A 26,159-nucleotide genomic window follows, 5' to 3' on the forward strand; every position below is an offset into this window, starting at 1 on the left:
CCATTTAGGCTCAAGATAAAATCAATACACAGCCATGATTTAGCATGGCCAAGGAATAAACCACAGAAACCCTGGTTTGTTACACAATAAAATAGGTTGCTTCAGGAGAAGAGAATATTTAAACATCAAATGTGTCTCGCTCCATTTATCTCTGTATTTTCCTTTTCAACGTAAAACCTGTTCATGAAGTATCTATAACATAAATAAAAAGTAATAGGAAAGTCTGTTCTACCTAAATCAAGTTTCATGAGCAGTTACTTTCTTTTGCCACCACATATCAACACAAGCCCAAAGTTCACTATTTTGCTAGGACAAAATTCATAGAGCCAGGGTTACATAATTTAATTTCTCATCTCCTATTAAAACTGCCAGGCTTACCATAATCAGAATGATAAATGCAGAGTCATACGTCTTCTTCCCTACGGTAATGCCCATCAATACTTCAAATGCAAACAATTGTGACATTTGACTTTATAAAAATTACCTGCTGCACCAACACCACTTAATTAAATCATTTTAAAACTGCTTTTGTTACACTTAATGAATGATATATTATACTGCAATGAAACATGCAGCAATACAAATACTTCACAATGCTAACAATTAAGGCTCACTTCACTTATGGCAATTGACAACACAAGTACTCCACTTCATTCAGTTTGTGCATTCCAAATGAACTGGTTAGCGAAAAGAGCGCTTCTTTGCTAATGAGTTTTGTAATCAAGGCATCTATTTTAATTTCAAATTGGCTAGATTGGGGGAAATTGCTGAACTAAATGACTGGTTCTAATTAGGATTATAAAAATATTCATCATGCAGCAGAATTAGTGCAAGGTCTTGATTTCCCTACATCTGCATATAGCTTAAGAGTGGAAAAAAAAACAACAAAAAACCCTCCTGATAAATTGTCTTCCTTTTAATGAATTGAACAAACACTATATCTGTTTCAGTCGTCCTTTCATTTAAAGGCACTGATACATATTCATGATTTGTAAATGAAGTTAAGTGATTTTGATTCTTCAGTTCATTACCATATTGAAGAAGAGACTTCTGTAAATTACTCTTAAATATTCCCAATCTCAAGGGTTTAGTAGGGTTTTTGGTTTCTTTTTTGCTTGTGGGTTTCTTTTTTGTTGTGTTTTTTTTTTTAACTTAACTAACATTTCAGTTATCTGTTTGATAGAGCCCTGCCTGCCTGGGAGAGCTGCCGGCAGGTGGCTTGTCCAGAGACAGACACATGATATGTTTGTAGAACCTGATGTTCTCAGAAGAGCATTCAAAAGGCAGAGAGATGAAAGGCTTATTTGTGGTTAAGTCATGGGAACAGAACTCTATCTGGGTTCAGTTTCTGACTTTGTTCTAGTCCTCAGTGGTAGTTAGGCAATGAAACACTTTAATGACCTGTGCCTGAATACACTATGGATACTCCAGGGACAATGCTTTGTCTGTCAGCTTCACGTTTAATTGTAAGTTCTCTGGGGCAGGGATCGCTTTTGTGTGAATGTGTAATATAATGGACCAGCCAGTATGGTAAGGATTTCTATGAGCAGTTACTGTAATATGGCCTGTATTAAACACAAAACGCTAAGTGTTTCTTTACAGCTTGGTAACATCCTCACTTTATTTCATTCATCAGCATAATAGGCTTGTAAGAGTAATTGTTATTATGTCAGCTTCCTCTATTTCTTTTCCCTTTAGGTGAAGAAAAGAATGAGATAGCTGTGCCTCCAGCTTCACACTGCAGGGTGCTCAAATGTCAAGTGACTGGCATAAGATAAATTTGAAAGCGGAGTATTTTATCCATAGGACTGGAACCATAGTCATAGTGCTCTTCAGATATCAATGAGCCATGATGAGAAATCAGCCCCAGTGTGGTCTCTCACATCATACAACAAAATGGCGATTCTACCATGAGGATTCACACAGAATCTGCTTATTTTCCTTGTTAAATATAATGTTCACATCTTCCTAAGAAAAGCTGAGTTTTTCCCAAGAGGTGCAGTCTCAGGCTGCTGCTGAGAAGGAGAGATTGCTCACACTTCTGAAAACTACAGTTACATTTCAGTTCGAGGACCAGGACTGCTGCTGAGGACCAAGTGACAGGTCTGGATGTCTGCTGATGTATATCAAAATGAGATGTTAGCCAGCCACCTCTCTTCATCACCTCCTTATCTCAGTTCCTAAGGAAAGAAAACCTAGAGGCCTGGACTGGAGTCATGTCTCACTTTGGACATGCAGCAGCACACACTGTTTAATTTCAGCATGATTGCAGTATGCAGTTGCCATCTTAGAATCACACTGTCCAGCATTAGGAGTTCCAACTCAAAGCGCAATATCTTCACCTGAACACAACCCTGAAGTCTTCAAGTGCCTGGGTTTCCATAAGAGGCACAGAAATATCTGAGGCTGGGGCTGAGGCACTTGCTGGGAATGAAGGAGAATACAATTCCCTAGTGTGTGCTAAAGAAGCTGAGCAGAGCAGGTGGAGGAGCTAAGCCTGAAACCCCACAGCGCTGGCTCCCCTTGAGACACAAGGACCAAGGGTCCTTCAGGGCATTGAGGGGTCTCTTAATGGCCCAGCTCAGTGACCTACCAAGACAGGAAAGGAAGAGATGACGAGCTGTTTGCTGTTTTTTTCTCCCTGTGTGCATACATAGAGGTCTGGCTTTATTCTATGTAACAACTCCTCTCAAGGAGCCACATGGAGAGGACAAGAGGCAATAGGTGTAAGTTGCAACAGGACAGGTTGCATCTAAGAAATGTTTCATTATAAAAGGTTTCATCATAAGAAGACTTTTTTACACTGAGATCAACCATTGGAACCTCCTCTGCAGGGATGTACTGGAGTTCCCTTACTGGAGGCTTTCAAGACACGACTGCACAGGGTGCTAGGTTCCCCTTCCCACAAAGGTGGACCAGACAATCTTTTGAGATCACTTCCAACCCGGGCTGTTCCATGAGTCTATGAAACCAGCTCATCACAAAGTATTCCAGACAAAGATGGATGACTGCCATACAGTGCCTAAAATGGACAAGTGATAACGTTTGAAGAAGAACATGAACCTAGCCTTGTCCTCCTCTCAGCAAGTCCCACTGGATTTCTTTGGCAGCACCCTACCCAACCGGACAGTGTCCAAAAACCCCCACCCAAAACCAACAAACAAAACTAACATCCCACCCTTAGCTGTCTAACTGTCCTATGTCTAACTGTTTAACAACTGTCCAATGGCATACTTGGAGCCTGTGCACAAACTCCAGGGGAGAATTCTGCCTGACGGCAGAGTGGCATTAGCTTTGTGGCTCTGCCTCTGGCTGCGTCCATTAAAAAACCAATTTTCCAAGTAGTCCCAGTGTTATCTATGATTCTTTTTGATAAATTCAGCAGTGTCTATGACGTGCACCACATTCAATTTTCAGATCATAACTTGCCACATCTCCAACACTGAAGGAATCTCCCCAGTCAGACCTGATACTGTCTGCCAGGTGGAACTTGGTAATACAGCACACTGCTATCCTGCACATTTTATTTACTGTCTCATTCAAAGAGATAATAAGACACCCACTTTCTCTTGTTCACTTCCTGCTGAAGATTAAGCCCTATGGAGGGAGAAGCCACTGACTGCCAAACTTCTTGTTTAACCAATGTTCTCAAATTTGTAATGGTGTGCCTGGGGAATTTAAATGGGTGTGTTACTGAATTACTCAGTCTCTCACCTATTCCCAGCAGGTTCCCAACCACAGTTTGGAGTGTAATTAATAGGTGAAACTGCATCTCTTCATATTTTAGTTTTTTCTCTTAAAAATAGTGATTTGAAATATTTTAAATATTTCCTTCCCTATTTCCCTAATATTTTCTTTTTTTTTTTTTTAGATTATCCTTCAACCAGATATTCACACTAGAGAGTTGTGCTTGTTTCTCTGAAGGAAGCTTCAATGTCATTCAGAGAGAGCTTCCACGGAGCTGCAAACTCCTCTCCGTTCCCACCTCCAGACTGATTCCCATTCCCCAGAGGAATGGGGCATGGAAAGTTGAGCTTATTAAGAACAAGTTGTTTTCTTCGATAAATTATATAAGTGATCATGCACTGGAAATATTAGTATCAGAAATGCAAGACCAATTCAAGATCTTAATCCACTATGAATGGCAGCAGTGAAAACTATACCTCATGTGCATGCTGGTAGACCCCAAGCTTTCATAGCACTCTGTAAAAGCAGTTCCCAATACTCTCCAAAGGAGAATATCACACCTTTTTCATATGCTCATATGCTTCATATGCTCCCCTTCCCATCACACTTTGACACATGGGTCATTTTCTGCAAAAACTTGGGAAAAAAATGGAGGATGAAGACCCAGTTTCCTTTGTATTAGTTCATATATCCAAGTGCCAATATGGACAATACTACTGAGACCCAGGCCCAACTTGCAGCAAAACTGGCTATAACGTTTACATACTGTCCACCTTCTGTCAAAGGCCACATAGGGCAATTAACAGAACCAACATGTGCACACATCAGATTGCACTATTTTATCAATAGAGTAGATACACACAAAGCTACCAGAAGAAGATCCAAGATTTTCAACTCACAGGATGCAATTAATCTCCCAGGGTCTGATAATTGCACAATGTGACATGGCGGCTCAGCAGGGAGTACTACAACCACCCATACCCTGCAAAAAATTGTCCTATCTATGCTTTGTATGTTGTGAGAAGACATTAGGATATGAAGTTGCTTTAAGTTCATTCCCACACAAACAGATTTCTTGTCTCAGCCACGCTTCATTTATTTGATAGTACAAAAGAGCTAGCAAGGCACAAGAGGGTCATAATTGGCTACAAAAATTAAGAACAGTAATGACATGTTGTATCGACTCAAATTGAGGAAGTATCCCTCAGTAACTCTTTGGATACTCCAAAGAGAAAACAAATGGTGCTGGCTCCGGTTTGTGCTTAAATGAATGAAGTAACCAATAGCCACACAGAAAAAAATCTTTCAGAAAGCCTGCTAAGATCCATCCCCCTCATTCAACCTATTGTGTTGCTCCTCAAGGAATAGCTACAAGGAGGAAAAACAGGGACAAAACTCATGTGGGAGTGTTAATAAAAGATTTGGGGACTGAACTGGTGCTGTATTCAGTTACTTCAGTTGATGGGTCTGTAGTGATAGGACAAGGGGTAATGGGTTAAAACTGAAACAGCAGAAGTTTATATTAGATATAAAGAAGAAGTTCTTTACTGTGAGGGTGGTGAGGCACTGGAATGGGTTGCCCAGGGAAGCTGTGAATGCTCCATCCCTGGCAGTGTGCAAGGTCAGGTTGAACAGAGACTTGGGTGACATGGTTTAGTGAGAGGTGTCCCTGCCCATGGCAGGGGGGTTGGAACTGGATGATCTTAAGGTCCTTTCCAACCCTAACCCTTCTATGATTCTATGGAAAAGATAATTTGTCAGAAAGACTTTGGCTTTTTCAGCTATGAAGTTAATCATAGAATCATAGAATAGTTTGGGTTGGAAAGGACCAGATACTAATCTGGAAGTTATTTTGCAATCTAAAAAATGAAATTAAATTTGAAAACTTTTTTACACATTCACAGTTATGAGAGGATGAGTTACATCTGCCCTTAACAGTTCCTACTCCTGGGGGTCAAACGCTATGCACTGAATTTGTTTTCAGAGTTATTTACATTTTTAAATCAGCCTCTGAAGTAGTCAGTACAGACTTTAAAGGTCTAATACACTTTTAAATCTTAGAGAGGTGGAAGCTTGTGGTCTTCCACCGTAGAAGTGGCTGCACCACTGACTATACAGCAAACATACAACATGACTTTCATCAGCACCTTCCTTGTCACAGTATCTGTGGATTAACATTACCTACAGGTTACAGACTAATGATGAGCTTTCTATTTTGTTGTCCTTTCACGCATTAAATCCAAAGTGGTTTCGAGTAGTTGTATCCCAAAAACCTGGATACATGAAGTGAGAAAGCAAACACTACTTGATCCAACACCACCTACTTTGTGCCATGTGACTTCACAGGAAAATAAGCCCAAAACCAAAGTGGAGTACCAGCAGGACTAGGATGCAGTTGGAGAATTAGCCCCTGACAACAGCATGGCACCTCTTTGGATACCCTTTTCACAACTGCAGAGCACTACTTCAGCCTCTCTAGCCACTTATTTTAAGAGCACTTGATTTCTGTCTTCTGAGCAGCAGCAGAGAGCAAATGATCATGGCATGATCCCATGATTACAGTGAGGAGATAGGGCATGGAGTAGCAGTGTGGGAAGGTGTGAGATCCAGATCTGGCTTCTAGAGGAAAAGAGAGGAGAACAACCACAACAATCTTAAGAAGATGGACAAGACCTGATGAAGCTACTGAAGGATTTAGGATTTTTAGCCTAAAAGATATTTCCTTCTTGTCGTTGGCCTAATCCCCATCTAACAGAAGGTCATGGCTGACTGCTGATTCCCACTCAGCTGTAGCAGTACTCCTGTTTCCAGACAAACAGAAATGTATTACACTGGTCTCTTAGAAGACTTCATCTGGGGACTTCACATAGCACCTCTGTCACAGCCCACAGCATTGCCTTTGCACTCTAACAGCACTGCCCATTATCTCAGTGTCAACTGTAACTGAAGTGAAGCTGCATGATCCTGAGCCAGAGTGACAATTCTTTTGCAGCTGTAAGCCAAGATGTCATTGAGCACAATCTATATACCTGGGTTCTGCCAAGGAAACACTTCAACTGCGAAAAGCACTGCCTCCACGGTTCTCAAGGGCCAACTTGCAACCAGCACTTGAGGCTATGTTTCTGAACACTGACGAAAAGCAGCATAAGTGGCCCCGAATGCAAAGGCAGACATGAAATCAAAGCCTGAATTTTGCATTTCTCCACTTCTATTTGGCCAACAAGCTGCAGAGCACCTCATCTTTGCACTGTGGACAATTTTTTTCAGTTCCTGGGAAAAAAGGCAAGAATCCTCAAAGTGTTTCTAACTCAGTTTATTTTTATTGGCTCTTTTCTAACCAAAAGAGAACAGTTGAGGTGGGCACACAGATGCATAAGTTTGAAGAAGCAGAAGCAAAAATGCTCCTGAGCCATTATTGCTGTCCTGGACCAGGGGAGCATAATTACAACCTCACAGTCAAGTGTGAGCACAGATTTTGTATTTTGATTCTTCCTCCCAGTGGCTAACATGTCATAAAAAGACTACAAATCACTGGAAACACAAGTATAGTGTTTCAGCCCAAAAGCAGATGCCCCGCAATCACTACAGCTCTATCTCTTCACAAATGCATACTCAGCATGTCATTTTTGGCTTCTCACATCCATGAGCACCTCATCAGATGTCTGTTTCTTTCAGGGCTCTCTTTTTACAAATACCAGTTCCATTTAAAATCTTTACCTCAAGTCTGAAAATAGCATCAAACCATTCCATGACATCAAATGAATAAATTGGTCTTTCTAGCCTACTTCAAGGCTGTTACACTGTACATCTGAATGCACAAAACTATTTAACATTTGACTAACTCCTTCATACCGTAAGGATCTGATACTATGAAAGGAGTGTATTTTCAATAGGTTTGTGCTTGCAAACGTCACTCAAGCATCATCAGTAGCTTAGCAGCAAACTATCTGATGCCTGCCATAGCATTCTGTTAACAAATAGATGGAAAGGTTGCATTGGGAATTACAGCAGTAGGAGATTATTTGATTATACTCTCAGTAACTACTTGGGTAAAGACTTTCACTAGCCTTTCAAAGGAAATTCTGTCAAATACAAGAGGCACAATATTTTAGGTGTATTGTCCTTATAGCTGGGATGTGAGACTGACTAGTTTAGAAAACTTCAAGAGTCACTGTAGGAATTGAAAGTCCCACCCACAAAACACACACATTTGACACATTAATGCATGCATTGGGTTTGCAGGGCAAGGTTTTGGGTAGCAGCTAGGGCAACAGGGGTGACCTCTGTGAGAAGCTGTTAGAAGCTTCCCCAATGTCCGACAGAGACAATGCCAGCTCCAAGACAGATCCACTACTGGACAAGGCTGAGCACAGCAGCAGCAGCAGTAGTGCCTCTGGGATAATGTATTTAAGAAGGTGGGGAGGGGCAACTGAAGCAAAACTGTGCAAATGCAGATGGAGAAAAGAGTGAGAATATGTGACAGCAACAGCTCTGCAGATCCCAACATCAGTAAAAAAGATAGGGAAGGTGGTCCTCCAGGTGCCAGAGCAGAGATTGCCCTGCAGCCTGTGGTGCAGCCCATGGTGAGTCAGGCTGTGCCCCTGCAGCCCATGGAGGTCCACAGTGGAGCAGATATCCACCTGCAACCAATAGGGGACCCCATGCTGGAGGAGATGCCCAAAGCAGGGTGTGACCCCTTAGGAAGCCTGCATCGGAGCAGACTTCTGGCAGGACCTGTGGCCCTGCAGAGAGAGGAGCCCATGTTGGAGCAGGTTTGCTGGCAGGAGCTGTGACCCCACAGAGGACCCACACTGGATCAGTCTGTTCCTGAAGGGTTGCATCCCATGGAAGGGACCCAAGCTGGAGCAGTTCATGAAGAACTGCAGCCTGTGGGAAGGACTCGTGTTGAAGAAATTCATGGAGGACCCTATGCTGGAACAGGGCAAGAGTGTGAGGAGTCCTCTCCCCGAGGAGGAAGTAGTGGCAGAAGCAATATGTGATGAACTGACCACAACCCACATTCCCCATCTCCCTACCTCACTCAGGGAGAGGAGGTTAGAGAATAAAGGAGTGAAGTTGAACATGGGTAAGAAGGGAGGTGTGGGTGGAAGATGATTTTAAGATTTGTTTTCTATTTCTCATTACCCGACTGTGATTTGGTGGGTAATAAATTAAGCTGATTTGCCCAAATTAAGCCTGGTTTGCCATGACAAAAAAACTCAGCCATCTTGCTGAGGGATCTCCCTGTCCTTATCTTGACCCACCAGCCTTTCATGGTGTTTCTTTTCCCCTGTTCATTTGAGAAGAGGAAGTGAGAGAGCAGCTTTGGTGGCAGATAGAATCAACCCACCACAATGCAAAAAACTTACAGAGTGGCTATTCAGCATGTTTTTACTTTCCTGAGTCTATGGGTGACAAAAATGAGAGGAAAAATAAAAGCTTGGCAAGTTTTAAGCTTTCTAAAATTTGTAACTTGATCATCTGGCCTGTGTCTCAGCTTTGGGCTGTAATGGGGACTGTTGTTCTGGAACTGGAGCGCATATTCTACAGCCTCATGTTACTAGTCACACTGCACCTGCATTGCTCAGCATCTTTCAAGACAGATGAGCGCTATGAAAGAAGACAAAGTAACAGGCTTAAGAACTGCCTCACTAACAGAAGGCACTGCAAAGTGACTTAAAAAGTGGCACAGTTTGTCATCTGCTGCTGCTCGCTGATTTCCAGATAACTGAGTTCAGTTTGCAAACAGAAAGAGCACCGCCTTACACACAACAGCCAGCTGCTATGGACCAACTCAGCCTGAGTGCTCAGTCCTTAAAGACAGCTCAGCAATCACCAAGGCCTACAAATCAATAGATTTTTAGCTCCATATGTCATGTCAAATCTTAGTTCTTTCCATCTTCCATACTGTCACCGCTACTTAAGTTTCCATACCCATCATGATCACTGTGATCCAAGCTTGCTGTGGAGTCACTGAGTGGGTTTTGAGCACATTTAAACTTGCAAGGTGACAGCAGTAAAGCACACCATAATTTCTTCACCATCTCTGGAAGTGTGCAGTTGTAGACACTATCCCCTTCAACACATCTCTAGAATCACTGAAATATGAAATCCATTGCTCACCTTTTGATCCAGACTGTATGCTAAAATCCACTCCTCCTGCTTGGGATGGAAAAGCAAGCTCTGGATATAGAAGTTCAGACGGTACTTCTGGTAGGTAGCCCCTTCATCAGAACTGATGAGGATGCTACTCTCAATCTCTGGATCACTAAGAAGCATGATCTAAATGGAAAAATTGAGGGAAAAGAGTGTTAATTGAAATGTAAAACTGAACGGCATTTAAAAGTGAGGTTACACAGCACTGATTCCTATTAGATGTATTCAGAACATTGTTCAGCAGTGTAAACAGCCCATAGGATTTCCCAAATGGCAGAGGGTTTTTTTAGTGTTTCACTTCCATTTTATTTGGTGGATTTATTCCTAGATTCATTCAGTGATTTTTTTTCTTCATTTTTTATCCAGATAAAACAAGTCCAGCAAGAACGAAGAATGCTATATTGATAACAAGGCTGACTTTGGTTGGATATAGCAACTTCAGACATCCACACCAGGCTTTCCTGGTCCCTTTCCAGTCAATCACCTCTCTTCCCAAACGCAGGATACTGTCTCCAAAAGTACACAAGGAACTCCTGAGATTTAAGGCTCATTATTTGGCAGCATACAGACTACAGATGAGAGCATCCCTCCCTGGAAACATAGAATGCCTACCTGGAACAGCTGCTGGCATCTGAAAACAGTCTGTGTACATATGCATAAACATTAATACACAATCTTATATATCATGCTCCCAATTTATACAGTAGGAGATACTCATTCACTCAGTGAACATGTAATTTTCCCCAAACACAGGAAAGTGTATGACCTCAATTTGTTCAGGCAGGCAAACACTTCTGAGCCTCTAATTTTAATTAGAAAATTATTACCAATATTTTAAAATGCGTTGACTCCACATTATCAGACGGCATGCTCTACATAAATGTTATCAAGAAAAATGTTGTGGAAACATTAACACCATGTTATTAACATCTGGAGAAAACGACATCACATTAAAGTAAATGCCAGTACCATAAAATAAAGGCAAACAGTGGGAAATAAATTAGATCTGTGCTAAACACAGCAGGTTATTGATACAGTAGCTGAAACAAATATAGAAACTGCTTTTCAGCAGGAAAACAGATCCAGGGACTGTCTTTTTTAGCTAGCTGCAGAATGATCATCTAGCTGATATCCACTGTAGTTTTCTTGTGCTCACATGTCCATGATAACTTTTCTTATTCTACTTCACAGAGCTCTAACTTCAAGACTACCATAGGGAAACACATTAATTTTGACATCAAAAATCAGTTACAAGGACTAGTAAGACCCTCAGTATGTTAGACCTCGATCAAGAAAAAAAATTCAGCGCTTGTTTAATCTTAAGCACCTCATTAACTCCATGAGGTCACCAAAGGGAAGTGAATAGAAGATAAATGGTTTCTGATCCTTTCCATTAAGAAATGAAAAGGGCCTTTAAAACTAGAACTGAATGTTGTCCCAGGGTGAAGCCACCTGTATAAATCCACAGCTTGAGCTCAGACCTCCTTCAACATTCCTCACATATACAGCCTACCAGCTTCATAAAGCAACAACCACTTGTTGCCTCAGAAAGCCACACCATTACTCCTAAAAAAGTGCTCTGGTGCACAGCATGGGAACTGAGAAATAGCCCCACAGGCTACTGTCTCCCTGGGAATTAGTCTTGAGAAAAGCTCCCGATGGCCTCCACCAACAAGGAAGCTTTGGCAAGTTTCTTCTTTCTAATCAGATCAAGACATGTTTCGTTTTGCTTCAGACAAGAAAGGTTTCCCCAGTATTTCAAGATATTTTTTTCTGTCACTGGAAACTTAGACTTCAAAAAGACATTTTGTCCCTCAAGTATACCCCCATTCATCTAAAGCATATTGCCTGTGCCATAAAACTGTAACAGCTTAGTAAAAACTGCTTGATTCTGCAGAATGGAAAAAAAGGATGTAAGACTGCCTATATAACAAGATATTCCAGAGAGATCTTACATTTAAAAGGAAGAATACTTCAGGAATAAAAAGTTTTCCACCTGATGTCACAGAGGGTCACAGAGCTAATAATGCTGTACATTAAAAGGTCACGTTTAGTGTTTTGCCTTCGGATAAGGAGCACAAGCCAGCTAACAGTTGCAGAGACCTGATGTGGTACACACAGAAAACATCCTCTTTGCCCTTTCACACATGATCTGCAGCACTTCAGCAGACAGTTCAAGAAATGGGTCAGATAAGATGGAACAGGTGATGTTTCCATCAAAGGTTTCACAATCCAGGCAATTTGTTCCTCTGGAAGTGTAACAGTGGTTGCAAGATCAAATAATAAAACCATCAAGGTAGGAAAATTACAAGCTAGAGGGAAAGCTGGAAGAGTCTAACAACTGTTATACTTTGTTGTAAGTGCCATCACATTAGTAGCCCACCCCCCTTCACCAGTTCTGATATCCAGTTTCCATTCTTCAAATGAAGAAAAAAACACAACCAACATCCCTGTTCTTATCCATCGTTGTAAGCAAGGCTGATCCTACAAAGTAGGAAGGAAGAAAACTGGAGGCTCAACCAGAATGAAAAAACAAAAAGCCACCAACAGTCATGCAGCTAGGACCGATCCAGTTCTGTTACATGGCAAGAGTGGGAGACCCTGGCCTTTTTATCATCATTATTATTGCGTGCCTTTTTCCTGGGGGAAGCTATTGAGAGAGCGGAAAACTTTTGGCAGGGGAAGTAGCAGGACATTTGTCAAAGGCTTGAAACCACCACTTCTCATTATGGGGCCAGGGCAAAGGATCCACCCCAGTAGTGATTTAGATTAATCGCTTTTCATTAAGAGCCAATAAACAAACTCCAGTCAGAATGAGCATCTCTGCCAGCACCCTATGTTGCCATTTATAATCGCCATAAGGAACAGTGAAGGAGCATCAGAGAGTTGTCAAATGTAATTTATAGTTTTTTAAGATCTAATCATTTTCTATAATATTAAATTAAATGGCAGCCTTTATTAAAAAGGAAATTACATTTTACCTTTCTCCATTATCATATATACACACATATATACATAAAATATGATTTTCAGTTGCTGCCTTCTCTAGTTTAAATGGAGAGGGGAAGGGAAAGCAGGATTGATTACTGCTAAGGTAAGTCCTTGAAAATGTATTTGAGATGAGGTGTTTATGCTACATAGCTCTTCCTCTCAAGTCTACAGCCCAATTTCCAAAATTCAGTAGACAATGAATGGAAGCACCAGACAAAACAAACCAGGCTGAAAAATCAGACTGAACTTCAGGTAACTCTTTAGGAGATGAACGCAGAGGAAGAGAGCTGTCTGGTAGGTAGTGTGTGCTCATTTAAAGCAGGAGCTCTGGGGGAAATGATGATACATACAGAGCTGTTCTGAATGAACTCCAGTTCAGCAGAACACCAGACATCAGCGGAGGAATTACATAGAAGGGAGGTGATCCAGAGGGGACACTTTTCACGTCCATAAACTACAATGTATGGACTGAGATGTTCAGCAGGAAGGAAAGTGACACCATATCACAGCAAAAATCCACTAAAATGGTTTGCCCTCTGATGGGGCTATGTCCTGGGTTCACCTGACTGGGTTTAAACCACGACAGGCTAATATAATAAAAATTAGGGTAGGATTTGTAACTAAGAATCTGAGTTCCTGCTACCCTGATTAGAATTCCAGGGATGTCACTGGGTAAATGCAAAGTTTCCTCAGTATTGGTTTCACTTGGGCTACGTGCAGGTGGATGAGTCAAGATGGTGACGCACTCTTCCAGGTGACCCCTACTCCAGGCTATCCAAGCACAAAGACAACTGTGATCTGGAATACTGAACCACACTAGTAATGAACTAGCACACTTCTCACGGTCACAACACTGCAACATGCCTAGACTCTACTGGCTTGAATCTACAGGTAGCCAAAGCTTGTATCAGCCTGAATCCGTCAGACAGTTATGCCAAACACTTCCCCTAAAGCTTGTCACGCATTTCTTCTCTCAGTATCCTTCACAGCTCTGCCCTCACATGAGCAGGCCTGCTTGGCATATCACCACTACCCTCCCTCTTCTGCACAAAAGGCACAAGAACAACATTCACCCTCCCATCATATCACTTGTATCCTTAGCATCAGATTCAAAAGGTTTTATCACTGCTCTTGCTCCCTTGTTCTATGTATCCCAGCACAACAAAGATCTGTTTCATACATAGCTGAATCTTTTAATAAACTACTTCTGGACAAAAAACTGAAACCATGTGCCATATAAAAGACATTTTTATTAATATTAGTTTTCACTGAATCATTTATTTTTTCCCAACCAATCAACATAAATTTTCACTGTAAATTACCAAAGTGCATCTCTCTAAATCAGCATGAAGAAGCTTTATAGGTACAATATCTGTAGCAGGAGTACTACTGAGCTGCATTAGCAGGAAGCATCCAGTAAATGAATAAAGAAGACAGGTTCAAAATAAATGTCTTTTGTTCCCAGAAACAAGTAGATAGCATTAAACCATTGTGTACTGCCTTCTGATTTTCCTCTTCATTTTAATGCACTTTTCATAAGAAGTCGTTTTCAGAGGTCCCAGTCACATTCTTATTCACCTGTAGAAAGTACAATTCTAAAAAGGGATAAACAAAGCAGTTGAAAAAATCCAATCCTCCTACAAACCACAAAAGCCTCCACAATTACAAAAGAAACCCAGCTCCTTAGCAAAGTAATAGGAATTTGCTCTGTAGCACTGCATTGTCCTCTTCTGCAATTGAAAAGGTAGTTCTGCCACAATCACTGCTCCAAAACCAGAAACTCAGGGTTTCATGTTTACAGCTTCATAGTGATTTCCACACCGAATGCGCTCATTTTCTATGCAAAATGGCTTTACCATTACATTTTTTCATCCCTTCCCACTAGAGCCTCAACTCAGAAGCACTTTAGGTCCTTCCTAAAACAACTTTAGGTCCTTCCTAAAGCCAGGCTACATTTACATCAACAATGAGGAAAAAAAAAACCTGATTTAAAAAAAGGGAAAAAATGCTTTTTTGGTTTTGGTTTGTTTTTGTTGGGTAAAACATGTAAAGGATTGTATAGTCCCACAAGACCTCTTGAGCTAAGCCTACCTTCCAAGTTCCATATTAGCTTTGAGTTTAAAAAGCAACAAACTTTCAACAATTTATGCTCAAATGTCAATGTAAGCAGAGGACTTTTGCTTTGTTTGGACTTATGATGTCTTTTCCTCCTTTTGAAACTGAAAAACCAAAATCAAATGACATTTAAAGGCTTAAAGATACAAATTTTTTTTTCTTCCTTCAAAGCATCAGTTTACCATAAGTATGTTCAATACAAATAGTCTGGAAATCTATTATTGGAAAAATAATTTCTTAATGCTGAAGCATTTTAAATTAAATGTTTGACCATCTGAAATTTCTCAAATTTTTGGCAAATATTTGGTTACTCATTCCCTTCCCATTCTTCCTCTCTTCTATATCATTACTGCAATTTACTTGCACTGCAGGCTAAACGATGCCTTTGGAGGTAGATGCCCTCGGAGGTATATACAAAACCTTAACCTCTTAGAACACAGCTACACAGTATACCCAAAGCCCTTCTATGCCAATCCCATGGAGGACAGATGCAATGTACTGCAATGAAAATCTCATGCATTTTTTCCTTTCTCACCACGTGTGAGTTCAATTAAAAAAGTTAAATTAAGTCAGCTCAAGCCCCTCTGAGACACAAATGTACTGATATCACAAGTAACTATTTACCAGAAAAAAATAACACCCCTATAAATTATAGTGAAAGTGAAACTATCTTTGCATGACTTGCACTAGTTTAGAAAGCACACCTTAACTTTAGAGAAACTTCTGCAGAAGATGTTCAGACACCTGCTAACTGCCCAGTAGATACCCTCACTCCTGCAATAATCAAGGGAAAAGGAAGCCAACCTCTACTTTCCAGTCACCAAGCACATCGGTCAGACAGCAAAAAGTGGGAGATAGCAGTCACAAAAACTCTGCTCTAGCGAGAAAGCCTATTTATCTACATACAAGTAAAGCAATCCACCCCATTACTTAGTGATCAGCAGCTGTGATGAGAGGACATCTGCTCTCTGGAAATCCAAACAACACAGCTGTGAAGAGGGCAACGGCTTCCACATAATTACTAACTGTGTCCCAAAAGGCAGTCATCACAACCCCTTGTGTTACAGAGCAGCCCAGACTTGGGGCTCCTGACTTCACATGGCTCAAAAACTTCCTTAATGTTAAGGATAACCTGTGGGCATCAGTCAAGCAGTAAAGGTGCACTGAGCTTTCACGAGAGATAAATTGTCTGGATCTAGCCCGTTTCAACTTCTTGTAACTTCACTGCTATTGCCCCAAATTTCACATTAATAACAGATTTAATTAATGAATATAGCACCAGATCACCATCTCTCAGAACCATAATGCTGTAATCTTAAAGGATGAAGTGCACTGCACTTACTTTATAAGGGTTTATGAAGCATGTGTTATAAAAGTACCTCAGCCATAAGGCTTTTATACCTTGGCACTCACTTCAATACAATCCAATAAAATCCAAGCAATTTTTAAGTGTTAAAGGTGACTTTCACTACTGTATTTATTATTGGATAATGAAAAATGAGTCAGACAGTCATAGAAACTGAGCAATGAAATAGTTTCCCTGAGACTTTTGCATTGGGCCTGCATTATATGTACCGTGACCAAAGAGCCAAATAGCTCTCTTAAGACCTTTCAGGCACTTCATGCTAACCTCCCTCCAGAACTTCCTTCCCATCAGGATTTCTCTGTAATTACAAACCAACCTCTACTCTGCAGCATCACACTGCTTGTCACTGAACTTTCCAGGTGTCAACAGCTGCCTCTATAAGCCTCCAACTCCTGTGAAGGATCTCCTCCATAGACTTCTCCAGCTGTGCTGGAGACTGCAGCTCTCTACTCCAGTAAGTTGGCTTGAGAAGAAAGCATAGCTGTCTGACACTAATGTCGAGGGGACCCCATCTGTGGGTTCCCCATCTTTCCAACACTCAGAAAGAATAAGAGCACATCATGCTGTTCAAGTTACATGTGAGTTTTACGTGTTTGTATTATGTTTTGTCTTTTACAGAGGGTGCATGAAAGAAGAGGACCATTACAAGGTAGAAAGTAGTAAGGTATAAATTGATTTTCTGTTTCTCCTTCTTTTTCTAAACTAACAGGGTCTTCTGGTGCTACTGCAACACAAAAGGGGACATCACTGGGGTGCTTGTTCATTTTCATGAATATCAAATCCTCTTTTGAAATACAGTATGCAATTATTCTGCTGTCCCCTAGTTATATATACTTAGGCCATCTTCAAAATTGAGATCAAGTTTCATAATGTTTTGTATGTTGCACCGTGACAATAGTCTGTGTAGTCGTCAAGACACTTTTGTCAATGAGAAATGATGTAAGCATAAATCTGCTATCCAAACAGCACACCTTCCCCACCAGGATCAAGCACCCCAGGTTCACTATTAACTTGAAAAGCCCCTCAGCAGAATCCTGATACTGTCAGAAATAAAATTTAGAGTTTTATCTACAATCAACCTCAATATGTGCCTTATCTCAACAGAACTTGGAACCAGTCATTCAAGGGAGCATAAATCTAGCCTATGAGGATGAATAATCTACTTGCATGAGATACTAGTATTACACTCAGACACTAAACATACAACTGGAATATATAGTCTCAGCATGTGCTACGTACAGCTGGCTCAGTCAGGAAAGAGGATATATTTAAGACTACAGCATCTCAGTAATTCTTTCATTTGCATATTGTAAAGATTAAAAGGGATGAAGATGCCAGAAATGCTTTGGGGAGACTGAGATAGAGCTGTTCTCCTGTCTGAAAGATCCATAGGAGATATATTTTACATGACTAATTCTGAGAAGAGACATTAGTGGAAGTACATCAGATGAGGACCAGCACTACTTGCCTTCTCTAAGGAGGTGCACATCAGCCCACCATGCCTGTTTGCAGGGAATAACCCTGGTTACTATTTCTGACCTCTGTTGTTTTTCATATCCAATATATCCAAACTACAATTACAGCTAAAAGCTCAGATTTGTACAAAATTAAACCAGGCTCCTGGCACTGCAGCCATACCCGCCATAAATTGCCATACCAAAACAAAACACTTCACAGAATTCCAAGTTCGCACACCCTACCCCCCTACGGAGAAAGCACTTCATTTAATTACCACCTCCAGCAGCTGCACAAGAGCACAGATGCACCTTGCAGGATGCGCTGAGGATCAGGAGCAAATCAAGGCTAAATTGGATACAGAGCAAGAGCCCCTCAAGGAAAACCACTCTGCCATCCTCCTTGGCAGGTGGGAAATGAAAATGTATCATTGCTGTAAGGCTTCAGCAAAATCAGAGCTGGAAAAACAACTCAGATCCTCTAAGGCTTCCATCCTAACCTGCCCGCAATGCCAAATCCCAGGCTGGATCCAATTTGCGTGCACAGGAGTGGAATAAGCCATCATATTAGACCCAACAAAGCAGAACATCTCATCTTTGTTTTACTGCTAAGCAGGTCAGAACAACATGTCTCCCTGCTTTCTCTTGTCTTTTTGGCACCGGACACATGTACTTTTCACTTTTAATTACAAGGCACAGCAAGTATTTGCTTGTTAAATTTCAGGTGCCAGTGGGGATGGAAGCCATCCAAAAAGCATGTGTTTGACCTGGCAAAGAGTGACTGGCAACAGCCACATGCTTGGTTGTAGAACCTTTTCATTGTCACAGCAAGGCAGAGTTTACCGGAGGTTATTCCATCCCATTTTACTCTCGTTACAGCTACACATTCTCCAGCTCCCCACAGATCATCAGAGCAAAGTCCTCTGCCACAGTAATCCCACCTTCCTGAGGTCACTTCAGTGCTGCATGTTGTTCAGCTATTTTGCCAAAGGCTTTTCCATATCACAGCATGTTCATGCATAGTTCCTTTCTATGAACTGACAAATTAATTAGAAGCACCACCACTTATGGCTGGGTTTGTATATATCCAGTTTGACCAGCACTTCCATGACTGGGCCTGGACCAGGAGTAGAAGGATTCTTGGCTGATGACCTTCAGCAACAACCAATGCTTCCACAGGAAAAAAAAAGACAGTAGATCAGCAGAAAAGAAATTTAAAGCTTCTGATCTACATTATGTTTTCCTCTGGAGTCTGGTACTTCTGCATGGCATAGTTCTTCACGATGCCTTTTTACTCCTGTTGCTTCTACATAGGAAATCCCTAACTGCTGAATCATCTGACACACTGGTTTGTGGTCACCAGCTTTTTCTAGTGACACAGAAGAGCTCTGATCCCAAACTGTGTGCACAGGAAGAGAAAAGCTGCATTCACTGTTATAATTATATGTTATTTGAGTAAATGCATGGTTGTGCTATTCTCCATAGAACTACAAAGTAATTTTCACCATTATGTCAACTTACCATGTAAGCAGAAATAGTTACAGAAAATAATGTTATCAGTAAGGAGAGGTTGTGTGCACCACAGCTGCTGGAACTGAGAACACCATTTACACAAAAACATTCCTCTGATTATAGGTCTCACTTGAAAGAACACTTTACATGAGGGAATAAGTTTACTCACAGTAGTTGCCGCATTACAGAAAACAAAGAGGTGTCCATGGATAGTTACTCATGTAGGTAAACTTTTGCAGCCTGTATACCGCAGTCTATTTCACTTGAGGACAGTAGAGTGTTTCATGCCTCTTTAGTAAAATAAAAATTGTATTATGTATCTCTCTTGAGGCCATTAAACCTCAATACAATTCTAAATGCATCATTGCTTCTCCTCTGCTTACACACTTTATTTTTCTGCTTTTTAGTCAGATTGCAGAGAGAAAATAGACAAGAGTTAGCTTTATCAATGTTCACATACAGATGCTAATGATCTATCTCAATTTACTTGCCTGACATATATTACTCGTGTTCCTCACTGTCCCTCATGCACTTCTCTTCCTAACATCCCACCAGAGGCAGAAGCTGAAGAGGCAGGAGAAGGTTATCCATTTTCTGGATGGAAGGCTGAGGCCCCCAGAAACTAAAGGTTAAAGGTACAAACTATGACATTACAGTGCTCTGCACAGTAGCACACAGCTCTAAGCTATCCATTGTGGTTGCAAGCTTCACATGCTAACTCAGGTAATGTAAAGGAAGGTCTTGGATGTAGGATCAGGATTCACAAGTACCAGCTCACTGGCTTTGACGTTTTCCATTACATTTGCAAAATTAGCTCCTAATGATACAGTCCTTGCAGGTTTATGGTAGAAGTCTTGCCTGCAATTACACACCAAGAAGCTGAGTGACTGTCCAATGGACCACAGCCACTATGTCCTCTTCCAACAGGGACACTACACACTGCAGTGTCCTGAAGAACTACTGCAAGATGAAAGGGTATTGGAAGAGGGGACAAAGATTTTACCTGCAGCAAAACCCTGACACTTTAGTTTAAGAATCAATTGGCAAAAGCCAAAAAATTGCCAAGCTGACTCCATCTTTCTACCCATTTCCAGGTTCCGAGTACTTTGCTCATTGCCTCCTTTACACTACTGCTCACAGTTCTGAGCACAGCTGCTTCGTTTTGTTGCCTTCTTGCACTCATTTCTAAGGATCATATTCTCCTGCTGTGGAATGGCTCCAAGGGAGGTAAAAGGTGTCAGATAAGCTTTTTTTTTGCCAGAAAAAGGACTTGTTGCAAGGGAATTAAAATACTGTGGATCCCACTGTAAAAGGCAGCACCAATCTCTCCTCAGACAGAGACATAAGGACTGGGCTAAGCATTGATTCCCCAGATTTATAAGAAAACTACAGCCTGAGTTTCCTCTAACTGTATCTGTGCACTGCTTAGAAAATCCCTACCATCACTTTCAGAGTCCAGCAACATCTGTCTGTACACAGTGGAAAAAAAAGGATTTTGGGACAGATAGGGTCAAGGGCCTTAAGCACTCTGAGATGTGCTGAAATGTTTCAGCCCAGCTAAGCTCCATGCCAAAAAACAGCTGCTCCTAACACAACCACACAAGGGCTTCCAGAATTCACAGTGCTGCTTGGGATAAAGCATTTTACACAGAACTGATCTCATCAGAGCTGAAATTGGAGTTACAGCATTTGCTCTGTAAGATGCAAAAGTGCATATATGGCAGAAGAGACAGCGGCCAGCACTTACCCTGCTGACTTTGCTGATCTTTTCTATCAAAACTGAGAATTCACTCCATGAATAATATTGAATTTTTTCTATTTTTCCCTTTGGAAAAGAATGAAATAAAAAGAAATTTTTCCACAGACTAGTGGACTTGGGGCTGGCAGGAGGTAGGGGAGGATTGTCCCAAAAGAAGAATAACTCTCCTGGTGAACCAGCTCTTATCAGTAAAGATCAAGGTCTTTAAAAGAACCCACCTACCCCTTTTGCAAGAGACGCTCTCCATCCATGCTATTATTTTTCCTCCTTTTTAATAACAAGACATGCTGACTCGTTATTATTGATGGATTATCCTGCTATCTGTGAAGCACCATTCCCCTTCTCGTTAATTCAAAACTACCTCATTTTTCTTACGCCATAAATTAATATATTATTGGAGCTGCAGCCGTAAAAGATATAGCCATGTTTCATAAAGAGGTAGGGAAGGTGGAGAAAGGAAGGAAGTCTCATAAACCTGCCCTGCATCAGCATCTGCTGCTGTGTCTGCCCTGCTGACAGGCTGGGTGCTAAGCACAGGCAGCCCATTACAAGGTGATGCATCCTGACAGCTGCTTTGTCCCTGTAACTAAGGCAGGGCACTCTGAAACTTCACACAGGTCCACTCTGCCCAATTCATTAAAGCAATGGCCATGCTAAGTGACAAAACTGCAGCTTTATTTTAGTGGATATTATAACTTTGATCTGTCTTTTAACACTAGGTGGCTAAATTAGAGCAAACTGCTTCTTTATCAAATACCAACAGCCAGCTCTGGGAAGTCTACATCTAAATGCAGATGTGACATTTCTAGTTTTACCCCACTGCTTTTCTTACGACCTCATTCCATCCCTAAGGCTCCATAGAGCCCTGACTCTAGCAATACAAAGTGAAGCAGGAAGAGAGAGCAACAGAAGAGACTGATTGACATTTAGAAAGCCAGAAAAGGCGCCCCTGTCATAGATGTGCACCAGTATCCTGCCAAGCCAATTCTTACCTGTTAACTGGCCTTTCTTCCCCAAACATTATTTGCAAGTCCTACAAACAAAGCTTATGTACTGGCTTGGGCTCCTCCTACCTTTCCATCTTCCAATAGGAATCTCCAGCCATTCCCATAGACAATGACGTGCAGTGATACCATCCTCAACCAATTTTAGGGCTTTTTTTGGATGATGGGACTGAGAGTTGTATGCCTAAAGCGGTAGGTACCTACATTTGCTATCCACAAACAATGCCAGATGAACACGGCTCATCCTCTCAGTTCTTGCAGTCAAAGCAACCTCAGGGAGGTGTGCATAGTAAGCCTGTCAAGCCCAAAGGGTTTGAATTCTGGTTTGCCTCTTCCTAAAATGTGTGCCTGCTTTCATTCAAGTGGCCATTTTTTTCCCAAAGCCCCAGGCAGCATCTAAGCAAGGATTTCAGGATCACAGTTCCAGTCCCTGGTGGATAAATGACACAGCAAGTGTCTCACTGGGGTCTTTTTTATTTATTTTACTTACACATCTTCTGTCCAGTGCTTACTTTTATCACCAGGCTTGCAATGTCTGTGAAGGCTAAAATGACACTTCTGTAACAAAACATTCAAAAAGCCATTTAGACAGCCCTCATTTTATTCCCTACCTTTATTAATTAAATCCTGCATTAGGTTTCTATTCGCTTTAAACACTTACCTCAGCCCTAATCAAACATGAATTAAATGTGTTCAGAAACCAACGAAAAATGCAAGTAAAAGCTCTTGGAATGGGTAAGTACAAAGACTTATGACATGCAGATGCATAAGGGCACACATAGGCAACTCTAATTTGAAGTTTCATAATAGGTGAACGGAGGTTTTCTTCATGAACACTGAAATGATGGCTTCCAATGTAGCATCTTCAAGACAGTTATAAGGTATAAGCAGAAACAGATACCCATTTCTCTTATAACACCTTCCCCTCCACTCCCATTAAGTAATGCCATATGTGAGCATTTTGCTAATGATCTCAATTGTGTTTATTTTTAGAAACAGCTGATGAGCAGTGGGTGAGGCTCAGGGGAGTTTGGGTTTTTTTGTTTGGCTGGGTTTTTTTAATGCATCTGCTTTTTCAGAGAATTAACTGAAAAAGCCCCAACAACCTCCAGTTTTCATGTTCCAGCCTACCTGTAGTACAGCAGTCAGATTGTCCCTGTTTAAATAAAAACTTCCACTGGGGTTATCTCATAAGCTTGGGTCCCAATTCTGTGCTCTGTGCTGACGAGTGGTCACATACCATGGAACCACAGACCACGGAAGCTATACAACCTCCATTTATCTCTCTGATTCATGTCAAGTTAGTAGTTAAATTAAAACCTGCAAGCAAACACTTACTAGTTTGTTCTTTCTTTAAGTACAGGAGCCCACTGGTCATGCCAGGTCCCAGTGGGACATCTGACATGCCAGGCCCCATAGTCCCAGGCTGCAGCAGAGGAGAGCACTCTTACAGGAGCTCCTTGAGTGCAAAGATCCACAAGGAGGCACAATCCCCAAATATAATAATAATTTAATAATAATAGTAAGAATAATAATTAAAAATATTTGGACACACTAAAAAAGACCCTATACTTTAAGAGTATTCTAGTAACATACTTATTTTGCCCTTACATCTCAGTATCTTCTCTTCACTGATTTTGAATCAGGTTTAAAACACTAATACACCGAGTCATACAGCACTGGGAAGCTATATTTCTTATGTACGAAAGATTAGAGAACCCTACTCTGAAAATGTGACTTTTCTGAATTCAAAAGAGACAGAAAACCCCTCACAAGGAGAGATTCCTAAAGTCATGTTCTCCATTTCTTTCATGAAGTTTCAGGTCATGGTTCTGCAAACATTTACAAAAGTTCTCTCTTTTTTCAGGTGACAAATTCAAGCTGAATTAATTTGTGAAGTAGAGAGAATCCCATGCACAACAGCCCACAAGACTGCACCTTGTAGATAAAACCCATCATGTCACATATCCTCTGACTGCCATTGATGTTATGGGCGACCTTGAGGAAATCATCCTTTTTTCATCAGTAAGTGAAGAAAAATATTACTTCTTCATTCGTACTTTATTCCTCTATTTAAATTGAGAGTTCTGGAGACTGACAGCAACTGTTGCTAAGGTGTATTTACATGACAGAATACATTGCAATGTTAACCAGATCGCACTCACATTTGTACAATCCGCTGTTATAAGCAGAGCAGACAAGTTTCCCCTGCTCAGGTAACACAGATGCTGTGTTTCAGAGCTACAGCCTGTCTTTTACAGCAGCAGGCAGGTTCTGCCCACATGGCTCTGGCCTGGGTAGGGTTTGGAGTGAGACTCAACAGGTCCAGAGAAAAGGTGCACAAAGAGATGACTACAACTGCATCTGTAGCTCAGGCAATTTAGGCCCTGTTAATGGCAGCTGCAAAACCAAGTGCTGTTTAGTATTTCATGGAGCTGAAGGAAAAGATTAGGGATAAAAGACAGTAGAAACAACTGGTTCTATCACTCCTGCCCTGTGACTCTAACTCACCCCTGTTGTCTTTGTGTTATAAATATGGTCTCTGAGATTACATCAGCAAATGCCAGTTTGCAGCACATGTTGTTTATCACGGTGTCAGCATAATAAGGAAAAAGGGTCCAAAGAAACATTCCATCTGCCAAATGGCTTTAGGATACTCCAGAGCTTAGTTCCTCACCGATAGCTTGGGATGCAATCTTAGAGAAAAGCAGCAGATGACTAATGGGAGCTGTGGCAAAGAATGTCAGCTTAGTTCAGGCTGGGTTAGCAAGCATCAGGTGCATGTTGCAACCTCTGCCTCATAAGCCTACCACACATTTGATGAGCAAGGAGAAAGCAAAATGCTGGGGATCCCTTTGGGATCAAATGAACTAAGAAATGAAGGCAAAACATATTCAGTTTGGACCATGGCTCTGCCCCGAGGCTCCAAAAACTTCTGAGGAATTCCCTTTGGCCCCTACATGAGACCAAGATGCGGTTTGCTCTCACCCTCCAAGTAAGCAAGAAAAAATACAGAGGAAGTCAAGTGAGGAGGTCAAAATGACTTGAACTCATTTAGGATCTCCAACTTCTGTAAGAGGAGGTATCATTCCCAATGTGGTAGCTAGTTTGCAGTCAGGCAGACGCATTCCTCTGCAATTCTGATATTTCAGTCACAATTAACTTCTTCCTTCATTAACCTGAACTGAAACGCAGCGTTACCCTGTGCCAGCTCATAAACAGTCACTGCACTTCACACCCAAGAAGCTGCACAGAAACAAACAAACCTAATTAGGTTTAGTTTTTAGAGCTTCTGACTCTCCAAATACCTCTCAATGTTTCTCATTGTGATGGGCCACATTCAGAGGCATGAATAGGTCTGAGAGGTGCGGCACTGCCTTTGGCTTTCATAGCTTCAGTGATTCGGACAGCCCCTCCATTTTGACTGTATGACAACTGGGAAAACAGTCTGCAAAGCCATTTTCTCAAAGCTATTTAAGTGAGCACTGTAAGTTTATGTCTTCTTTATGCTGTCTGCAACTACTCTTCAAATCACTTAGCTACAAAGTCTGTCTATGAATAAAATCTCCATGCTTCAGATCTGGCATCAGGGAAAAATTGGGAGAATCCTCTTTTCAATCACTGCACTTGAGTGATATTTCTGTGCAGAGAGCTACCATAAAAGACTACAGACCTTTTAATTCTTCAAGATATCACCTACAACAACGACGGTAACAGTGCAAAAGAAAAGCTAAAGACGACTGAATCAAATTGAATTGCAAAGCAAATTCATGAAGGAAGGTATTTCCAAGACATCAGAACTGTCACCCCGGATCTTAAATGCAATCAGGACCTCCCATTTATCCACATCTCATCTGAGCAATCCAATATACAGGCAAGTGCTTTTTGTTTTGATTTTGCTAGAGTTGTCATTCTGTTCCTTTTTTCCTCTCGTCTTTTAAATGCTTTTTAACTCCATCCTCTCAACCTCTACAGGAATCCCAAGAGTACAGATAAAAGTTTCGCAGTGCACACTGGGTTTTGAACTAAACAACACCTTCACCAATAATATGCACTCTTCACAGAACATTTCATGGTGAAAGTAATACATGAAATCTATGGTTCAAGAATTCCTT

The 26,159-nt window shown here is 41.2% G+C and overlaps 1 protein-coding gene across 1 annotated transcript in view; it reads right to left on the reverse strand.

The window, feature by feature from the left end:
- SORCS3 (sortilin related VPS10 domain containing receptor 3) overlaps positions 1–26,159 on the reverse strand; it is a 300,335-nt gene that overhangs the window by 130,480 nt on the left and 143,696 nt on the right. Inside the window, exon 4 of the mRNA XM_061458813.1 lies at positions 9,811–9,969. Within this exon, the coding sequence (XP_061314797.1) occupies positions 9,811–9,969 (159 nt within the window). The remainder of the gene's footprint in view (positions 1–9,810; positions 9,970–26,159) is intronic.

Source organism: Pezoporus flaviventris, unplaced genomic scaffold (genome assembly GCF_033815535.1).
Source record: "Pezoporus flaviventris isolate CSIRO_AGI_PZ_B2104156 unplaced genomic scaffold, CSIRO_AGI_Pfla_v1 ptg000029l, whole genome shotgun sequence".
NCBI lineage: Eukaryota > Metazoa > Chordata > Aves > Psittaciformes > Psittacidae > Pezoporus > Pezoporus flaviventris.